Raw genomic sequence first — 18,630 nt, 5'->3', positions numbered from 1 at the left:
TACAAATTCAACTTAAGTACAAACCTACAGGCCCTATCTTGTACGTAACCCGGGGACTGCCTGTATAGGACTATGAATTGTCATTATGGTAAATAGATCTCTATCTGCACATCAAGAAAAAAAAAAGTATGATCAGCGTTGTAGTGTTCCACAAAACTGAAATAGTAAACTTTGTTCAGAAAAATTATAATAGAACAGCAATCTTAAAATGAACATATTGAGGCATAAATTGCATGTAACTGTTTTATAAGTCGTACAACGGAAGAGCACTACAAGTTTTAGGGAAGGATTTTTTAAAGCACCGGGCTAACTGCTCGGACTGATTCAATAGTAAAACTGCTAATGGCTTCAAAGACACAGGTCAACATTGAGTCCTTCAGAAAACTTATGAGGACTTCAAGGTACAATTTATCAATAGACTTATCTTGTCCTGCTATACAGCCTGTGTAAACTACATTTCTCACTTAAGCATTAAAAGTTTATTTCTTAAACTCAAACAATGAGAGAAAAATTGATCGCTAGTTGTCGGGAAAACAATGTAGGAACGCTAACAGGTAGGTAAGAATAGTTAATTGAAAACAGATTTTCTTGCATATTGATTTGAGTTTCATCAATTACCACAAAAATGTTTGACAGTTCTATTTGAAAACTACTTGTTTACATATCATATTCCATAAACATGTTTTATTTTCTCTGTCAGCCTAAGGTAGTATTAAGTTGCATAATAATATTATTAACACTAGCAAGTTTTTGTATGGAATTTAAGACAAATCAGAAAATAAGCCAAACACAAATACTTGCTTTGTATAGCTCCTACATCTAAATAGATAGAAATATACTATAAAAACAAAGGCTAATGTGGTAGAGTTAATGAGCTATTTTGGCATGGACTTATAAGTTTGCAGCATATATAAACATTCTATTTAGGTATTTAGGGTCCACAAACACGTTACTGAACAGGACTTCATTCATCCTGTCACTGATTTTTCATAAGATTTTTTTTAAATATTCATTGAAAATCAATAGCAATTCTGTCATTGCAAATTATAGGGTGCTACATATAACTAAAATAGAGGAAGGCTCATTTTGATGCTTGAAGATAGGGAGTGGGACAGTAGAGAGCTTGCCACAGAAATAAATGGCCAATCATGAAATCTGGTTTACCAATTCAGCTTACAGTGCCCCCCATGTCAAGTCAGGCTACCTCAGTAAAAGCAAGTCTGCTGATCTCAAAGCCATTTTAGGTGGATTACAAGAAATGGGATGGTTTTAAAGTTTGAGCCCATTTCAGGCCTTGAAAAATCAGCACTTTTTTTTTTAAAACAGATCTATAGTGGATGTGAAGATAGCATACAATGTACTAGGAATGTTAAAACGTGTGTGATTTGGTAACTATGTAACTGCTGAAAATTTCAGCAGTTACACATTCACATGTGGGGCGGCAGCCAGGGTACGCACCAGCTGCCCGTCCATGCTGCTGCTTCTATATCAGTGGCTAATACAGAGAGAGCCAGACTGGGAGTCACGTGTAACAGTTTGGGTACACATTTAAACAGGTACACTCTCACACTCCTATAATGCACCAGCATAAGGTGAACTCAGTAGCATGCTTTACCAAACCAGTGGATGGCACATGTTAAATTAGATGGTTTCTGCAGAGTTTTAACAAAATGTTACAGGTAGAACGTTCTAATAGCCCAACCTGAATAAGGGTCAAGCATACAGATATCATCCCTGAGGAAAGGGGACTATTAAATAGTAACTTTGGAATCACTGCTGTTATTCTGGTGTCCAGAGACAGAAATGTGCCCAGACAATTTAGAAACATATTAACTTTAAAAAAAAAAAAAAAAAAAAAAAAAAAAAAAAAAAGCATCAGCAGCTTTTAAAGGAAGATTAAGTCAGAGCTTCTGCCATTTCCTCAAAGCACTTCCTTCATCCTATCATTATTTCTGTCTTATACAGATTGAACTTAAGCCAGCTGCTTTTTATCCAGGTAGTTAATTTATTGAGGCATTCAGACAGCTAAATTATGGTAATGGTAGCAATTCAGCCATATGTCAACATCCTGTTGCCTCTGCAACCTGTAATATCTCAAAATTTCATCTCATGTTCAACATTGGTGGAAAAAAGGACGGCAAGTGCTACAGCTGTAAATGTAAAGCCTAACACCAGAAAGGAAAAGGTGTACTGAGGTTTTCTTAGTGCAATATGCTTTGGCCTCCACTATGCCATTAGCAGAGACAGACTCTTCAGGTCATGACATCCTAATAATTGTACTAATGTCAAGTTTGACACAAAGAAACAACAAAGGGCATCAAAAGAAGATCAATTTTTTTCTATTTTAATGGATTTGTTAAAGGAAATCAGTTCCATGGAAGAAAGACCAAGTTATCACATTAGTCATCTCATTTCCACACTCCTGAGGTGCATGGAACTCATGTACATATGAAGCCCAAATATGATGGTGAGGGGTACAAGAGAAACAAATAATTGTTTAGTTTTCTATTTGCTTATAACTTCAGTAGGTGTTTCATTTTATGACAGAATTCTAATTATGATGACATGGAAGTAAGAGCAGATGGTTAGTGGTTGAAGGAAAAGATCATGTAGAACTGTAACTTCCTTATTTTCTGACTCTTAGCATGGTTGGTGCTCTCTTCAGTCTTCTTTGGTGCCAAACAAACAGGAAAAAATACTAAGCATTCCAAAAATTCTCATTTAGAGAAAATGCTCAGACACGAGCTACAAGCCAATGGCTCAGATTCTCCACAGATTACTTTATTAAAAAACAACTATTTATAAGATGACAATCAAAATAAATCTTCCAACTTGAAGGCCCAACAAGAGATTGACTTACAAAGAGCTTCCGTAGATTGGGAGTGATTGGATGGACTGCCCAGACCAAACACTTACCCTATCAAAAGCATAGCAAATTAATCATAAGAACATAATCTCTTATAGCATGCTCTAAAACTCACCAACTTCCATGTTTGAGGGACACAAGAAGCAACATCCCCAAGATCATGAACTGCACACTGAAAAATCCCTTTGCCAGTACTCACATACTATGGTGATGGTGGCCTATCACAATTGTCATGTCCCATGATGCCTACATTTGTGCCACATAACTGTTTCAACTAGTCTCTCTCCTTAGAGAGTCTAGTTTATTGGTATGATTAAACAAAAAATACCCCCTTCACTCCTAGATCTGGGCTTCCTAGGTCTTCTCTTGACTTTTGCCTGAAATTAATCATCATCCTTGCATCAGAGATTCTCACTAATCTTGCTTCTGAACTCATGCTTCAAGTTACTTCAGCACAGGGAGCTTCGCCAGCCTCCAATTCTAGATCTTTCACTGCTACACTGCCACCCAGACAACTATCTTGCCAATAGCTGTAGGGAAGCTCATACCAAGTCTTTCCCAGTCCTCAGTTTCTCCTAGACTGAGCCAATAAGTCTGCTTTAAATCCCCAACGACTAATCACATTTTCCTGTTACATGCCCTTTTTCTTCATGTGCTCCACCTGGAGATTATCCATGCAAAACTCAGCCTTTAAAGGGGTTCTGTTTGCCTAACAGCTGTGTTGAGACAGCATTTGAACTTCCAAAAATCAGTACTGTGTTACAGTTCTAACAAGAAAGCATAAAATTGTGGCATCTAAAGCAGATGACTTAGGGAACAGTTGATCTTACACATAGCTAAGTCCCATAATAATTAGGACCTTATAGACTCAACAACCCCAGAAGTGCTCTCTGAAGTATACATATAATCAGTATAGATGACAGATGCCAACCAGATGGCACCTCACCTATGTAAGAAACACCCCATAATACTGCATAATTGAGGATGGGTGCTTTCCATGGGAAACTCCAACTAGAGTGCAGTGCATTGCAGTAGCCTAACAAGAGGTTACACCTTCCTGGTTCAGCGTTGCAAGTTCTGAAGGTGAATACCACCAGGGTTCTCAATCTTTTTCTTTTTGAGTATCCCTGCCCCCTCTCCCAAACACACACACCTCCAACATGCTATAAAAATGTTACAGTTCAGCTGTGCCACAGCTGGTTTTCTGCATATAAAAGCAAGGACTGGCACTAAAAGGTAAGAAAGTGGGAAAACTGCTTGGGAACCCACAAACCTAAATTACTGAGCCTTCAACCCCACATGGTAGGCCTCAAGGCCCTGCAATATTCCTTGCAGTCTGCCCACAGCTTCCTAAGGAGCCCTGGACCTCTGGTTGAGGACCACTGAATAATGTGACAATGCCTGTGTGAATGAAACAGTAAATGAATATATCACATGGAACAACGATAGTAGACACATCTATTAGGGTGCCATATTGATAGCATTCATCTTCTGTAATATCTCCATTAACGATCTGAAAAAGGAAGTATACAGCATGATGCATTATTATATGACACTGAAGGAGATGCTGCAAACGTCAGAGGACAGAAATACAAAGTGATATTGAAAATACAGTCATGAAATCAAGGAAGATTCAATCAGGAAAATTACAAACAACATCTGGGGATTAATCCCAAATATAAACATTTAGTGGGAGGGAGGAAGAGACTTAGGGACAACTATGGTCTGTCCAAGATAGGTGGAACTGGTAACAATACTTGCAATTAAGATTGCCTTCCATCTTCCATTAAATTCCTTTTCAGTTAATTACCTACAACATTAGCACTAGTCTCAGCTCTTTCACTGACAGGTATTAGTTCTGTACACTATGATTGACCAAAGACTTTTTTTCTGCATCTTAAGAGACAGGTAAGCACTGCTGCCACTATTTTACAGATGTGGTAAAAGACTGAATAAGATCATTCTTTAGAGAACAAAAGATAGAACCTAGGTTTCTAATATGGTGCAGTTGAATCACATTATCATAAGCCACACTGCCTTTCGGTACGTATCAAATCTTTGTGCTGTCTGCAACCACTACATCACACTTCGCTTCCAAGACTAAAGCCTAGGAATCCTCATTAACTTTCCTCTGTTGTCAAGTAAAAAGCTGCATAAATCATAGGCTCGTGTACTGTCACATTAGTGAAGATGCTAGTCTATTTAAAAGCTAACTTACTATTGCTTTAAGCTACTTCTTGAGCTCAAGTTTTCTGCTGTGGACCTAAAAGCCTTGGTTTCAACTCCTGCCGATTTCTTTTTCAAATCACGTGTGTGAAAATGACAGTTACATGAATCCTTTAAAATTAGTACCACAGAAAAATTGTTTTTCTTCTTGGTTGTTCACTATGTTCTTTGGATATACCTTGTGTATAACCGGTTTCAGTGTTTCTCCTGTGTAGTTATTTTCATTGATGCAGGTCTTTCACAGAGTAAGAGAGAATAAATTTTTAAAGGACATAGCGGGGAGAGATGTGGGAAGAGAAAAGCATAGGAAAAAAGATTGTAGAACCACAACACCTGGCCAGGAGTACTCATGAGTATGCATAAGTACATAAAACTCCATTTTTTAACTTAATGCCTCTAAAGTTAATGTTTTCCTTTTAGAACTGGAATGACAGATTTAGTACGAAATATTAAAATAAATATTCAGAGTTTGGCTAAAATGGGACCAAAATGGGGAAATGTGACAACTTTATACACATACACATTTGAAGTGCATAAACACTAATGGAAGTAGGGATGTTAAATTTCGATTTACTAATCAAATAGTTGATGCAATTTCCATCAACTATTTGATTAGTCGATAAGGGAACCTCCACCTTTGAAGTACAGAAACAGCCCCAGGGCTGTTGCTATACTTCAAAGGCGAAAGCTCTCTGTGGAGCAGGGGGCCACCAGGGCAGTCCCCCACTGGCCCTGTGCTCCACGTGGCATTTCAAAGCAGCAGTGCCCTGTGGAGCCCAAGATCAGCGGAGTACTCCCCCGCTGACCCTGGGCTCTATGCAGCGCTGCCACTTTGAAACACCATAGGGAGTCCAGCATCAAGCTCCATGCGATGTTTCAAAGTGGCACCACCGCACAGAGCCCAGGATCAGTGGAGGAGTCCCCAGCTGATCCTGGGCTCTGTGCAGCGTTACCACTTTGAAATGAAGCAAGGAACCTGACAGCCACAGCTGGCCCTGGGCTGCACAAGATATTTCAAAGCAGCAGCACTGTGTGGACCCAGGCTCCATGCAGCACTGCCACTTTGAAGTGCCCCCTACTCTCCCCCCCTTCTTCCCCCCGCTGCCTATTTGTGATGGGGGGGGTGGGGAGAATGACTAGTTGTTCACATTCCTATAATGAAGAAGGGCATCTTAGGTAATACATTTATGTTACTATGAATAATTAAATGAAATTAAACTGAAAATTTCAGAAGAAAATAATATTGACAGTTACAAGGACAAGATGGTATTCACCCAAGAGTTCTAAAGGAACACAGATTTGAAACTACAGAACTATTAACTGTGGTATGTAACTTATCTAAATCAGCTTCTATACCAGATGACTGGAGGATAGCTTATTGCTACTTAATTTTTTAAAATAACTGATATTTTTAAACTTAAATCAGACTTATTTAAAAAAATATGAAATTTCTCGTTTAAAAAATAATTTGCAATTAAATCTCATCACAAACATGCTAAACGTAAGTTTACAGTCTCATAAAAATGAACTAATGGCTCTAGTCTGTCCAGCCTACCTACCAACTCTTGGTTCTTGAAAGTTCTGGGTTTTCTATTTCTCAACAAATTAAAGTCACATGTGCAAAGAGACAGACAGGCTGGATAGGAATTTTCTTTTCTGTACTCATGTGGTGGTGGACATACTCCAAGCATGGAAGAGGAATTAGTTAAAACACTGCCTTGGAGGCAGAGAAATAATATATAAGGAAAGGACAGAGGTAGCATAAAAAGGAACAGTGCAGTGGACTGGGGAGAGGGGAAGACATTATTCGGCTTCCTATATTCCCTCACGTTTTTGCCACAGGAAAACTGTCATTGCTTCTGGACGTAAGAGGAACCCTATCTGGGAATATTCTGAAGAAATTTGTTCCTTGCTGGAAAAAAAAAAAAATCGTGTCAAATGTAAGCAGTGCAAGAAGGAAATGCATGACCTACTTGCAAGAATGAAACATAAGGAAAATGCTTAGCAAGAGAAAATGATGTGGATGAAGATGCGGATATTTCTGAAGAACAATGTGGATCGACTGGTTAGTAACTTAAATAATTCACTTTGTAATGAATTATTACAAATGAAGTCTTCTTCAAGACCCTCTCTATGCCTTTTAGTAGAGTGCAATTTAACATGTAAATTGCCAAGCTGTTTGCTATATTTCTAAGGGGAAAAAAGTTTAGCTTAGCTAATCCTTATAGCACCTTAAAGACTAACAAAACACGTACTGTAAATAGTATCATGCACTTTCGTGGGCACAACCCACTTCTTCAGATAACTGGAACATTAGAAGTCCAGGTCCAAAAATAAATAAGGGGGGAGGGGGGAGAAGAGGAGAGAGAAAAAAAGAGAAAAAAAAAAAGAGAGACAGTCAGTAGATGGTTCAAATAGTAACAGGCTGATAAGAACAATTAGCACCTCCAATTAGCACTACTTCAAGACAGGCCAAAAAACAGAAAAACGACAAAATTCCACTTATCACCTACAGTCCACAACTTAAACCCCTCCAACGCATTATCAACAATCTACAACCTATCCTGGAAAATAATCCCACACTCTCAGAGGCCTTGGAGGAAAGACCAATTCTCGCTTACAGAAGACCCCCTAACCTCAAACAAATTCTTTCCAATAACCACACAACACACCTCCATCATAATCATCCAGAACCCACCCCTGCAATCAGCCCCGGTGCCAACTCTGCCCACACATCTACACAAGCAATTTCATCACTGTACCCAACCACATCAGCCACCAAATCAGAGGCTCATTTAACTGCACATCCACTATTGTGATCTATGCTATCAAATGCCAACAATGCCCCACTGACACGTATACTGGCCAAACCGGACATTCTTTACAGGAAAGAATTAATGAACCCAAATCAGATATCGGAAAAGGCAATACACAAAAACCTGTTGGAGAACACCTTAATCTGCCTGGACACTCATTAATGGATCTCCACGTCACCGTTTTGTTTCAGGCCAATTCTACAAGCCAAATACACAGAGAAGGATTGGAACTTAACTTCATTTACAAGTTTAATTCTTATGCAAATGGTATGAACAAGGACATCGGCTGGCTCACACACTACCTTCCACATCCTAACGACTTAACCAACCAAACAAAACAATGGAGGTGCTAATTGTTCTTATCAGCCTGTTATTATTTGAACCATCTACTCACTGTCTATTTTTTTCCTCCTTTCTCCCTGATTTTTTCCTCTTTTTTTCCCCCTCTCCCCTCCCTCTTTCCCATATTTATTCTTGGATCTGGACTTCTAACACTCTAGTCATCTGAAGAAGTGGGTTGCACCCATGAAAGCTCATGATACCATCTACATGTTTGTTAGTCTTTAAGTTGCTACTAGTCTATTTGTTGTTTTTTTTTAAGTTTTTTTCCTGTTACATACTAACTCAGCTATCCCTCTGAAGCTTTTAATCCTTATAGTTTGTTTAACTAGTTAACTAGGTTTAGAATCTACCTCTCCAGTATACAATACAGAAAGCTGCATTAAGGAGAAATCTAGAGTTTCCAATTGCCACCATCAGTTTTTATTTTATATTACATGCCCCTTATTTTGGAACTTAATTGTCACAGACCATAAAGATGATGTTCACTATTTTGTTTCAGCATAACTGAGCTTTCCCAAGGGAACTCCATCTTATTTTTTTTTCTTCAGAACACAAATACAAGTGCTAGTGAGTTCTGGGTATGTCAATCTATAGTCAAATATATGATTAAATGATAAGCCTGTATCACAGGCAGCAAGGGGGGAAAGCAGGAAACAGTACCAGGGGGAACTGGCTTAAAAGCCAGTACCCTCCAGCTGCATGGTGCCACCTGCCCTCCCCCACCTACACTACTGCCTCTATGAGAAGCAGCAGCAAGGGAGAAGGGACGGAAGGGGAGGCTGCATGAAACACCCTCTGTCTGTGGCAATCCTGGGCCCATCACGAGAAGAAGCTGCTTCATGGAAGCACCCTTTGTCTATGGGAGGTTGGGGTTCCCCACAGAGGCTGCTCCACATCCCACAGAACAGCCTCTGTCCGTGGGGAACTTGGACCCTGCACGGACAGGGCTTCTGCCACCTCTGTATCAGAAGCAGCAGTGCAGGGTGACAGGCAGCAGGTCTGCATGAGGAGCTGGTTTTTGGAATGGCTCCCCCTGCCACCCTGCGCTGCTGCCTCTATTAGGCCAGCCTCGCTCCTGGGGACTATCGAATAGTCACTTAACCACTAAGATTCCATGTGGTTACAATACTATTTAATTACCCAATATCTAACATCCCTAGTGAGTTCAAAGGAGCGTACGCTAAAATTAAGCGCACTCTAAGCTCAGTTAGTCTTAGCTTTTTAGGTAATTTGGAATCGGATTTGCATCCTTGCTGGAAAAAAAAATGCAGCCAGAAGGTGGGTGCATAACTGGCTGGATAACCGTTCTCAGAGAGTAGTTATTAACAGTTCACAATCATGCTGGAAGGGCATAACAAGTAGGTTTCCGTAGGGATCTGTTTTGGGACTAGTTCTGTTCAATATTTTCATTAACGATTTACATTATGGCATAGAAAGCATGATTATTAAATCTGCAGATGATACCAAGCTGGGAGGGGATGCAAATGCTTTGGAGGATAGGGTCATGATTCAAAATTATCTGGACAAACTGGAGAAATGGTCCGAGATAAATAGGATGAAGTTTAAGAAGGACAAATGCAAAGTACTCCACTTAGGAAGGAACAATCAGTTTCACACAGAATGGGAAGCAACTCTCTAGGAAGGAATACTGCAGAAAGGGATCTAGGGGGTCACAGTGGACCACAAGCTAAATATGAGCCAACAGTATGACAATGTTGAAAAAAAAAAAAAAAAAAAAAAAAAAGAGAGCAAGCATGATTCTGGGATGCATTAACAGGAGCATTGAGAGCAAGACACAAGTCATTCTTCCTCTCTACTCTGCATTGATTAGGCTTCAATTGGAGTATTGTGTCCAGTTGGAGAAGGTCCAGAGAAGAGCAACAAATATAATTAAAGATTAAGAAAACATGACCTATGAGGGAAGACTGAAAGAATTGGGCTTGTTTAGTTTAGAAAAGAGAAGACTGAGAGGGGACAAGATTGTGGTTTTCAGGTATCTAAAACGGTGTTACAAGAAGGAAGCTCCTGTGCACAGGAGATTTTTGATCGCTTTGTTACTTCTGCTCACCGCTTTGGACTCAGTGAACCTCAGAAAGATAGAAGTTATGTCTCAGCCTGTTTGGAAAGAGCCCAGCACTCCAATGATCACTGCTGCTGGTACAGTCCTTACGGCTGTTTACAAGTTCTGCTACCTAGGAAGCGTACTGTCTTCTAGCATAGTCGTGGATCATGATGTATCTGCTCAATTGGCCAAAGCCAGCACTGCCTTTGGAAAACTAACCAAACGCCTATGGAATGACTATGGTATCAAACTCCATAACAAGGTAGCTTTTTAACAGGCAGCTGTCCTGAATATCCTGCCGTATGGCTCGCAGTCATGGACAATATATCGTCGCAATGTTTTGAAGCTTAATCAGTTCCATATGCGTTGTCTGAGGAAGATTACCCACATGAATTGGTGGGACAAAATTCCTAACATGGAGGTTCTTAAGCTGTGTGGTGTGATGGGCATGGAAGCAATGCTTGTGAATAAACAGTTTTGCTGAATTGGTCATGTTATGCGGATGGATGATACGTGCATACCGAAGATGGTCTTTCTATGGCCAGCTTGCTCATGGAAAACACTTTATCGGTTGTCAGTATAAGTGCTATAAAGACATCTTAAAGGCCAACGTGAAGTCATGTGGCACATCTCCCAATGATGGCGGAAAAATCATTGCACTGGCTCTTAATTGCTTTGAGAATCAGTGTATCCAGGCATTACAGGAAAAGTGTAGGATCTGAAAAGAACATACTATGCCTGCGGTTGGCGGTTATCTATGTGACATCTGAAATTGGCTCTGCCGATCAAGGATTGGTTTAGTCGCTCATCAGTGGCATCATAGAAGATGAGATCAGTTGATCGACGGCTCAGTTCAGAAGGGAGAAGGAGAAAAATTGTTCTCCTAGGCCTCTGAGGATAGGACAAGAAGCAATTGGCTTAAATTGCAGCAAGGAAGGTTTAGGTTTGACATTAGGAAAAACATCCTGTCAAGATGGTTAAATTGCCTAGGGAAGTTGTGGATTCTCCATCACTGGAGATATTTAAGAGCAGGCTGGATAGACATCTATCTGGAATCATCTAGACAGTGCTTGCTCCTGTCTTGAGGGCAGAGGACCAGACTCAATTACCTCTTGAGGTCCCTTACAGTTCCAGTGTTCCATGATTCTATAAAAAGCATTTCTGAATTTTTGTAGAATCCCATTTAAGCATGAGACTTAGACTGTCTGCAATAATTTCAAGGTCAGTAATTTGGTACTTTTAGCAACAATGTTTCAACTAAACGTATTTCAGACAACAAAGCATCAGTAGTAAGCAGAAGATTTCAATCATCCAGTAGGGATGTAAAATCCCAATTAATCAGTTAACCCATTAAAATTTAGGTTTAGCCAGTTAACCAATTAAGCAGGAACCCACTCCCACCCCAGCTGCTCCCCCCTCCTCCAATAGGAGGCTAGCAGCAGGAGCCAACAGACCAGCTCATGGGGTGGCTGGCTCCCAATCCCCACAGGCTGAAGCAGCCCTCCTCCTGCAAGGGGGGGCTGCTCCTGGATACCTGTTAATACAAAGTGATGCTTACTGGTTAATGAGTTACCTATTCACATCCCTATCATCCAGTAAAATCACCACCATGGATGGATTTGTAATAAGAACAAGCAAATACCAACAAGACACCCTAGATGAAAAGACTGCTCAATTCATTTATGTCACAAATTCTCCGTTTTGAATTGTTAATAAACACTTTCATTGACATAGTTGAGCCTTTAAGACTAGGCTACAATCCTACCACTGGAGCAGACACTTATGGAAGGTTGCTAGATACAGTGTACAAGAAGGAATTTTAACAGTGTGCAAGAAATACTTGGGGGGAAAGGGAAATTTGCCAGTATAATCTATAATGGGTGGAGCAATGTACACAATGATCTAGTAAGGTGTGGCTGGGTGACAACAGAAGATGGGGTTACCTCTCTTTCAGAAACAATGGATACATCAGGAAATATCCTCACAAAAGAATATTTAAAAGAAATGGCAGTGAAAGCTATAATGTCTCTCTATATGTATATTAAAAACATTCCTGCACAGCCCCCTAGTCAACTATGATCCAACATTCAACTTTCACATGTGCAGATAGACAATTCTGCAACAGTGGCTAAGACACGAAAATACTCAGAAGAAAAAAAAAAGGAAGGATGCCCCTTAACATATGGCCACAGTGCCCGTTTAAGGCATCTTTTCATCAGAGACTTAAGTACGAATTCTCTAGGAAAAAAGATGATGTCACTGAAGTCACAAAATGCTTCTGTGCCAACCATTTTGCTTCAGCTTCAGTGAAGACAGCAGGTAGATCCAAACTAATTCTCTCTCTCAAGAGGTTTAATGGAATTCTGTGGTTAATTATTTTTAACATAAACACATAAAACTGGGGGGAGGGAGGACACAATTAAATAAATGCAAATATCTCATGCAAAGTATCTAACATTGGATAAAAGAGGAATGTAGAAAATGTGCTCATTATCCATCACTGGAGATTTGTAAGATCATGATGCTTGGTGCTACTATAAGTGCAGGGGGACTGGACTTAATGACCTTTCAAGGTTTCTTCCACTTCTCCTTCTATAGCCTTAACAAACTTCAGAGAAATTGCTGATACACTTCAAGAGACATTGACAATAAAAACTCACCAGAAAGTTCAACTAAAAGTGAATGGATCAAGCATTAACTTCATCTTATTTTCTTGCTAACATTCTTGACCCCAGGTATAAAGGTAGATGCCTAACTTGTGAAGAGGATGATGCTGCCATAGCATGGAAATCTCAAAATTACTCCTTAGTCATGCCAGTCATAATAAATTTCAGGGCTGGAGAGAAACCATGTAATCAGTACATGTCTGTTGATGCTATTTTGAAATCAAGAGTAATTTCCAAAAGACTAGGTTAAAACTATTACTGTGCTACAATTTTAGTCTGAACAACATGGAGGTCACTAAAGGGGAAGACAAGACTTCGCTTCCATTCCCAAAGAAATATTCCAGATTAAAAGATCATCGAGAACATTGATGGGAAATACTATGTTTGATCCTGGTCTTCCTCTTCATGATTTTGACTTCTACCATCCGTTCACACGAATAATTTTTACTACCTCTTCTCTCCGCCTTCAGTTTCCCTCCACCACTGCAAGCAATTACACTGTACTATTACTGTGCACACCACTTTCACAGAACTGCAAACAGAAGCATAGTAAAAAAAACTTATGAGAACTTCAAGCCCTTCCATCAGTTTCTGAGCAGCAGTAGCATGAGAGTGAAAGTGGTGTATAAAGAAAGCACATTCATGTGCATATGCTGAAAGATTCTCCAGTTTAATAACTGTTATGGTTGATATGGGTGCAAATGAGATGGTACAGAAGCAGGATGTGAAGGCATGCAATACATTTGATCTTGCCTCAAATTTAAAGAAAAGTGGGAACAGAAGATAGATGCACCATACAAACCAATTGTTAGCAGCATTCTACATAATAAAGTAAAAGCTTATTTTACATATCAGTATTAAACAATACACTAATAGGGTATTTTATTTATAGTGATAGAAATGTAGCCGTGTTAGTCTGGTGTAGCTGAAACAAAAAATAGGACTATGTAGCACTTTAAAGACTAACATCAAGACTAATAAACCATCCTGTTAGTCTTTAAAGTGCTACATAGTCCTGTTTTATATTTTATGTATAGCTTTACTTACTTTTAAATCAGGTTTCAATCCAATCTAAACATTCACTTTACATTTTTACCCATACCAGCTTTCACAAGTAATTTAAGCTCTCCATTAATCTTGATCTGCCACACCCACTGGGTTAAAACACAGGCTGCACCTCTATAAACCGTAACTCTCTGGGGTCTGGTAACATCTGTGGTCCATAAGGACCACAGATGTTCCAGGGTCAGAGTGTCCCATAGTGCAGCAGTGGGGGCTGGGAGCCCGGCTCTGTACAAGGAGAGGGTAACATGGGGCCCAGCTGGACTCAGGGGCAGGAGCTGGTGCGCTTCTCAGTTGGGCTGCACGGGGAAGTGGGGGGAGGAGAGAGGAGGAGTGACAGGAGCTAGCACACAGCTCAGCTGGCAGCCCATAGGGGGAAGGGGGGAGTGGTGTCTCATTCAAATGGGCTGCAGGGGAAACCAGGAAGCCCTATGGGGGGAGGGGGGGAGAGAAGAGGCAGAAGCAGGGAGCCAGAAATAACTTTCCCTGGTCCAGAAAAGTCCGGGCCCAGTCAAGTCCTGAGGGTCCTGGTCCAGAAAGGCCCAACCTGTGCCATCCTACTTTACTTCTCACCTGCTGTGTTCAGATCACAGAACTTAAAGCAAAAAGCCTTCCAAAGAAAGGGCCACCATCATGCTAAACACCACCTGCCTAATGAGATGGTGGCATGATTAACTTTAACTTTGACTTTGATTTTTGTTTTGAAAGTCCTCCACTCCAATATATTTATAGCTTATGGCAGTGACTTTTTGAAAAAAAAAATGCTCAAAGACTATATATGAATAGGTTTCCTTAAAAAAAATAAGCATGTGTGAGATACTCAGATCCTCCTAGCTACAGAATTAAGAAATAAAACTGTGTTTATACTCTAACTAGATATTGGCTCTGTGATATTTTAATTGACGTGTTTCCACGACAACCAACCAACAGTGTCAGGATCCAACAATAGGCTGTGACTGGGACTTTGGAGCACAATTTAAACCAGTAGCTCTCAACCTGTCCAGACCACTGTAACCTTTTCAGAAGTCTGACTTGTCTTGCACTCTCCCAGATTTCACCACACTTAACTACTGTCTTACAAAACCAGACGTAAGAATACATAAGTATCGCAGAACACTATTACTGAAAAATTGTCTACTCTCTCATTTTTACAATACAATTATAAAATAAAGCAACTGGAATATAAATACTGTGCTTACATTTCAGTGTATAGTATATATAGCAGTATCAAGTTATTTTCTGTATGAAATTTTAGTTTTTACTGACTTCACTAATACATCATAAGCTTTTTGTAAAAATTGGCAAGTATCTAGATGAGTTGATGGGTCTCCTGGAAGACCTCTACATACCCCCGGTTGAGAACCACTGATTTAAGCAACAAAAATAAAAAGTGGCTACAACATTACTTTTTGAACAACTAAGTAGTCAATGTACCTAATCTTTTACACACCTCAAGCTTTTGATTTTAGCTCTCTAACTCCAGGTTAGTCCATGACTCCAAGTAGGCATAGGTGTTAAACATGACCATTCTCTAGCAGCAAATGCTCACAATAAATAATGGCCCAGTCTTTCTAGAATGAACATTAAGGCCCTAAATGCTGCAATGTTACTTCAGTGTAGGTGGAACCCTTGCCTGCACAGAGGTCATTGCATAATCAGAACAAAAATACAATACTTGGGGAGGCGTACACTTGCCATATATTCACCACCACCATGCTAATTAAAGTGACATTTTAACAGTTAATAAATAACCCCTCTATCCCATATTAGAGATTCATTCACTGAAAGCAGCAATTAACACATTACTTTTAACAGGCTAGGGTTTTGTTTTCTTATTTTTGTTTCATAAATACAATCGCTAATAATAATAATCTGTAAATACTTATTAAAGAAGGGCAGTTCATATTAACTTTAGCATGAGAACATTTCAAGTACATCCAACCCTGAAAGTATTTTCAGCAAGGGTGTTCAATCAATACTGTCTTTACATTCAGCCTAAATTAGGAATTAGAAAGTTAACAACTTTAAAAGAATGCATATATTTTGTGGCGCTAGCTACCTAATAAAAGCAGTAAGATTTATTCCAAATTCATTATAAACCACAAACAAAGCAGAATCTAAGTACACAGGGAATGAGCCACAAAGAAAGCAATACACCAGCACATTCACGTTTTTGAAGAAGGTTCATAAAGGTTTCAATTTTTGCAACATCTTCAAGCAGGCAAAAGAGATGACAAAAGACAAGAAAAAAATTCTGAAAAAATGCAAGGAAACTGAAAAATTAAAGATAGTAAAGAGGTTTGGTGGTTTTTTTAAACATCTATTTTGCAATGCCTTGTTCACGTTAAAATGTTTAAAATTGATACTCAAAATCACTTCTTGCTATGTAAACAAAGTTGCATTTCTGAGATTGTAAACCATAAATACTTCTGGGATTGTGTATATATTGAAGTGTGAGCCCTCCCCAAGGACTGCCTGCTCAGTTTGATGATGAAGCATAACAAATTTGAGATTTATGCTATAAAAAACAGGGAGTGGAAAAAAGTAACTTTTTAGATCAATGAAGCAAGAAATACTGTAAAAAGTAAAGCACCCACAAAATGTTTAGTCAGCAAACTGAAAAAGCTTTGGCACAATACAACTATCTTACAAGAAATCTGGTTTTAAAAAAAATCCAATTTAAATTATACTCATGAATTACTACAATACATTTAACGTGAAATTAACTCAGAACCATCCAGCACATCAGTAACTCCTTCCATTACAAAGCATTTCTTTACCAGTATCAATAGTTAAACACACACACTTAATAAAACCTCACTACCATTCATATCAGAGTTTAGTTCAGGCAAGAGAAATACACAAAATGACAACATGCATGGGCTATTGTAGCTTCGCCACCAGTGTCTAACTTAAAATCATCCTCTACTAAATTTGTAAAGTTAGGTTCTTTAAATCATCCTTTACTAGTACTGTAGGAACAGTGGCACAAAAAAAGTGGTCATTACAAACACGCACTTGCTTAAGCAACTGGAATATTTCGTGTAAACCAGCAACTAGCTAGTTTTAACAAAAGCCTTGCTTTGAAAAAAAAAACCCAGCAGGCAACATTCTTCCTTTCCCAAATGGCAGTGCAATGAGTTCGTGAGTTTTCCATCACCAGCAAGAATAAAAGCTTCCCTTGCATGCAAGATGTGGGAGATTATAAAGGCTTTCTGCTCCAGGGAGAGACTAAAAAACACAAGGGACGGTGGGAATGAAAAGACTGCACCCGAACGCATTTTTCCTGTCCAATGAAACTTACCCGTGCACCTAGGAACTAGGACAGTTTTCAAGATTAAATCCATTCCAAAGCTAAGAATTCCTGGTTGCAAGAAACCTCATGAGCTTCCTGCACAGCTGGATCGCTGAGAAACACACGCCCCGATCCTCCTCATCCCCCCCTTTTTCTGAATGGCGTTTCTGAACCCCCTAGTGTGCCGTGGAGTGTGTTGTGTGTGGGGGGGGGTTAAGCCTTCTTCCGAAATCATGAGGCCAGGTAGAGGAATTGGGGGAGCAGAACCACGCACGCTGGTGAGCTCTCAAGGGGGCGGATTTCCATTCGCAGCTGGGGTGTTGCGGGGGGGGGCAGGAGAAGGAAAACGCCCCCCCCCTTCGCTAGCGCCCCGCGCGCCTCTCACCTTCACATAACAGCCGCGTCCTTCCAGATGAGGCGAGAGGGGCGCGGAGGAGGGACCCGCGGGGCTCGGCTCGCCGCTGCCGCCCCACGACCCCCCCACCCGCGCGCGCTCCCACACGCACCCCCCGGGGCGCGCTCGCCGCCTTCACGGGAGCCGCCGCCGCCGCCGCCCCGCTCCCAGCCGCAGCGGCGAGGAGCACATCGCGTCGCGGCGGCTGGGCCGAGGGAGGGGGGCCGAACCCCTCCCCCCCTTTCTCGGGCGCCCCCCCAACCGCCGCCACGGGGCGGCACGAGTGCGGGGGAAAGGGGCGCCGCCCGCTCAGCGGGGGGGGGTCTCCTGTGGGGGGGTGAACGGAGAGAGGGCGGAGGCAGCAGGCGTGCGAGCGGGCTCTCTGCCGCTGTGAGGGAGGCTGCTTGGGGAAAGGGGGGGGCAGTAGCCTCCTCCCCTCAGGCCCGGCCTCCCTCCCTCCTCCTCCTCAGAGGCAGCATAGCAACCAACATGGCGGCTGCGCAGTCACCCAGCGAAGGGAAGGATGATCTCGCGAGAGCTGAAAGAACGGCTCCCGCCTCCTGCTCCAAGCTCTGCCAAGGGATTGGTTGAGCTGCCTGTCCGTCGAAAGTAGCCGTCCGACTAGTCCGGGGCGGGAATCCTCTAGCAACTTTGATTGGCAGAGTTTACGCTCAATCAAGGTCACGCCTATTGAGGCGTGCCAGAGGATTGGCTCTCTGAGCGGTCAGTCCGGGAAAGAGCCCGCCTTACGTTCCGTGCTTTGAGGCTTCCCTGGAGCAAGTTGAGGGCTTCTCGCAAAGGGGGGCGGGGGAGGAGTGGCTGTGTCAGGGAGCTGGGTGACACCTGCTGGCAGATACATTTACATCGCGCTCCGGTTCCAGATTTTTGCACGTGTTTTTGA

The 18,630-nt window shown here is 41.1% G+C and overlaps 1 protein-coding gene across 2 annotated transcripts in view; it reads right to left on the bottom strand.

Annotated features, from left to right (window-relative positions):
- PTPN4 (protein tyrosine phosphatase non-receptor type 4) overlaps positions 1-18,248 on the bottom strand; it is a 216,263-nt gene extending 198,015 nt beyond the window's left edge. The window contains exon 1 of one of the 2 annotated variants that reach the window (XM_075933064.1): positions 17,721-18,248. Coding sequence is in view for 1 of the 2 variants with exons in the window: in XM_006137719.4 (XP_006137781.1) it covers positions 17,345-17,387 (43 nt within the window). In the remaining variant the exon portion in view is untranslated. Of the gene's footprint in view, positions 1-17,344; positions 17,687-17,720 lie in introns of those variants that run through there. The other variant, XM_006137719.4, reaches the window with a different exon arrangement.
- Positions 18,249-18,630: the final 382 nt, after the last annotated feature.

This window comes from Pelodiscus sinensis, chromosome 7 (genome assembly GCF_049634645.1).
Source record: "Pelodiscus sinensis isolate JC-2024 chromosome 7, ASM4963464v1, whole genome shotgun sequence".
Taxonomy (NCBI): domain Eukaryota; kingdom Metazoa; phylum Chordata; order Testudines; family Trionychidae; genus Pelodiscus; species Pelodiscus sinensis.
Note: the sequence above shows the minus strand (reverse complement) of the source record. Positions and strands in the feature narration are given on the sequence as shown.